Raw genomic sequence first — 1,766 nt, 5'->3', positions numbered from 1 at the left:
ATTTTGAAAATACTAAAACGAAAAATCGATCTTTGAACCATGAATTCTCAAAGTTTAGACATTTATTCCACCGGTTAGTGAGATTCCAGGTTAATTACAGACGCGAAAAGCTTTGGAAAATGGTTCACAAAAATAAAATAGGCACGAAAAATCACGTTTTTTTTTGTTTAAACTGCATTTTGGGATAATAAATAATTTTTTTGAGGAATTTCATCGGCACCGTCGGAAAGAGGAGATCTTAAGCAATAAAAATATATGTGTCTCAATTTTTTCTAGTGTCGAATAGTCTTAGTTATTGGCCGTTGAAAAGCAGTGTCCCGGTAGTGGCGTTTTGGCCGTTTAAGGTTTAAGATAATTTTAAAATAAAATGCAAACCAAATTTTGATGCATAAATATGAATTGAACAATGATTAATTTGAAACCAATAATTTCGCAGAATTTTAAAAACAACATTTTTTAAACTCAAATAATTTAAAACAATATTTAGAAGTTTTGAAAACATTATTTAAAACTTGAAAATATATTTCAAAACATCTAAAGCAAAACTTAGATTTTTGAACTTTTTGAACAAAAAATTTAGACGCCTTTTATAGGTCTTGAAAGGTTTTAAGATAATAAAAAAATGTCTTAAGATTCCTGGGAAAATTTTTAACGATTTTTTATTTAAAAAATTAATTTTAAGAGAATAATTAAAGATTTAAAAAAAAATTCTGGTGCATAAAAAACAATTTGTTGAACTATTCCATGTATACAAATTTGAAATTAAAAATTTTGCGGTCTAACGAAATTGAATATAAAAGTGTTCAATTAAAAAGTGTTAAGGTCTTCCATGTTATACGTGTAAATTATTGAGCGTTTAAATAAAGTATTTATAAATTAAACGTTTTTTAAGCTTCAATTTTAAAAGTTTAAAAATCACAAGAATTTATTTTTAAGCGCTTTAACTTGCAGTTATGTTTTTAGTACTTCAAATCAAAATAGTTTCAGCTTTAAGAGTTCACATTTTTAAATTTCATTGACCGTGAGAAAATAGTTGTGAAGCGGGAAAAAAACGGGGATTTTTTTTCTCGATTAAAACGGCCACTCTGGTAATTCTACACAAACTGTGCAGTTTTAAAAATTTTCTAAAGATGTAAAAATGTGTAAAGATGAATGCAGATGAAGAGTAGATTTTGATTAAAATTGACGAAATTGAAGAACCAGAATATTTCTAATTTTTCTATAAATATTTTTCAGGTATATTCACTGATCTTTTGATCTGCGCAATTATCAAAGCAGTAGTGCGAAGACGAAGACCTACACCAAACACTGATATTTTTGGAGTAGGACCTGATAAGTTCTCTTTTCCTTCTGGTCACGCGTCACGAGCCACTTACATTGTCTACTTTTTTCTCAATTTGTGGCCTGTCAATTTTGTCTTTATTCCTCCTCTACTAGCGTGGGCTGTTTGCATTTGCCTTTCCAGAATTTTGATGAGAAGACACTACTTGTTGGATGTGACTGCAGGAATTCTGCTTGGAATTGTAAATGGTATGCTCATCGGTGCTATGTATTTAAGTCAAGAGACCTCAACTGATCTTATTTCGTGGATTACTGATGAAAAACTTGAGGGTGGCGAGTACCACGTATAAATCCTAATGTTATATTTACATATTTTTACACTCAACGATAGCACATTAATTTCAATGCGAGTTGAACCAAAGTCTTGTTATTAGACTGATTATTTTATTGTATCGAATGAAAAATCATTAAGCTACAGATATTGA

The 1,766-nt window shown here is 29.4% G+C and overlaps 1 protein-coding gene across 1 annotated transcript; it reads left to right on the top strand.

Moving 5' to 3' along the window:
- Positions 1–1,226: 1,226 nt before the first annotated feature.
- Positions 1,227–1,754, top strand: LOC117176497 (phospholipid phosphatase 6-like; the record flags this gene model as incomplete). Its single annotated transcript, XM_033366752.1, has 1 exon — positions 1,227–1,754. A coding segment is annotated over one exon (405 nt), but the record flags the coding sequence as incomplete, so codon positions are not given.
- Between the last annotated feature and the right edge of the window lie 12 nt (positions 1,755–1,766).

Source organism: Belonocnema kinseyi, chromosome 7 (assembly GCF_010883055.1).
Source record: "Belonocnema kinseyi isolate 2016_QV_RU_SX_M_011 chromosome 7, B_treatae_v1, whole genome shotgun sequence".
NCBI classification, from domain to species: Eukaryota; Metazoa; Arthropoda; class Insecta; order Hymenoptera; family Cynipidae; genus Belonocnema; species Belonocnema kinseyi.
This window is presented reverse-complemented; position numbering and strand designations above follow the sequence as displayed.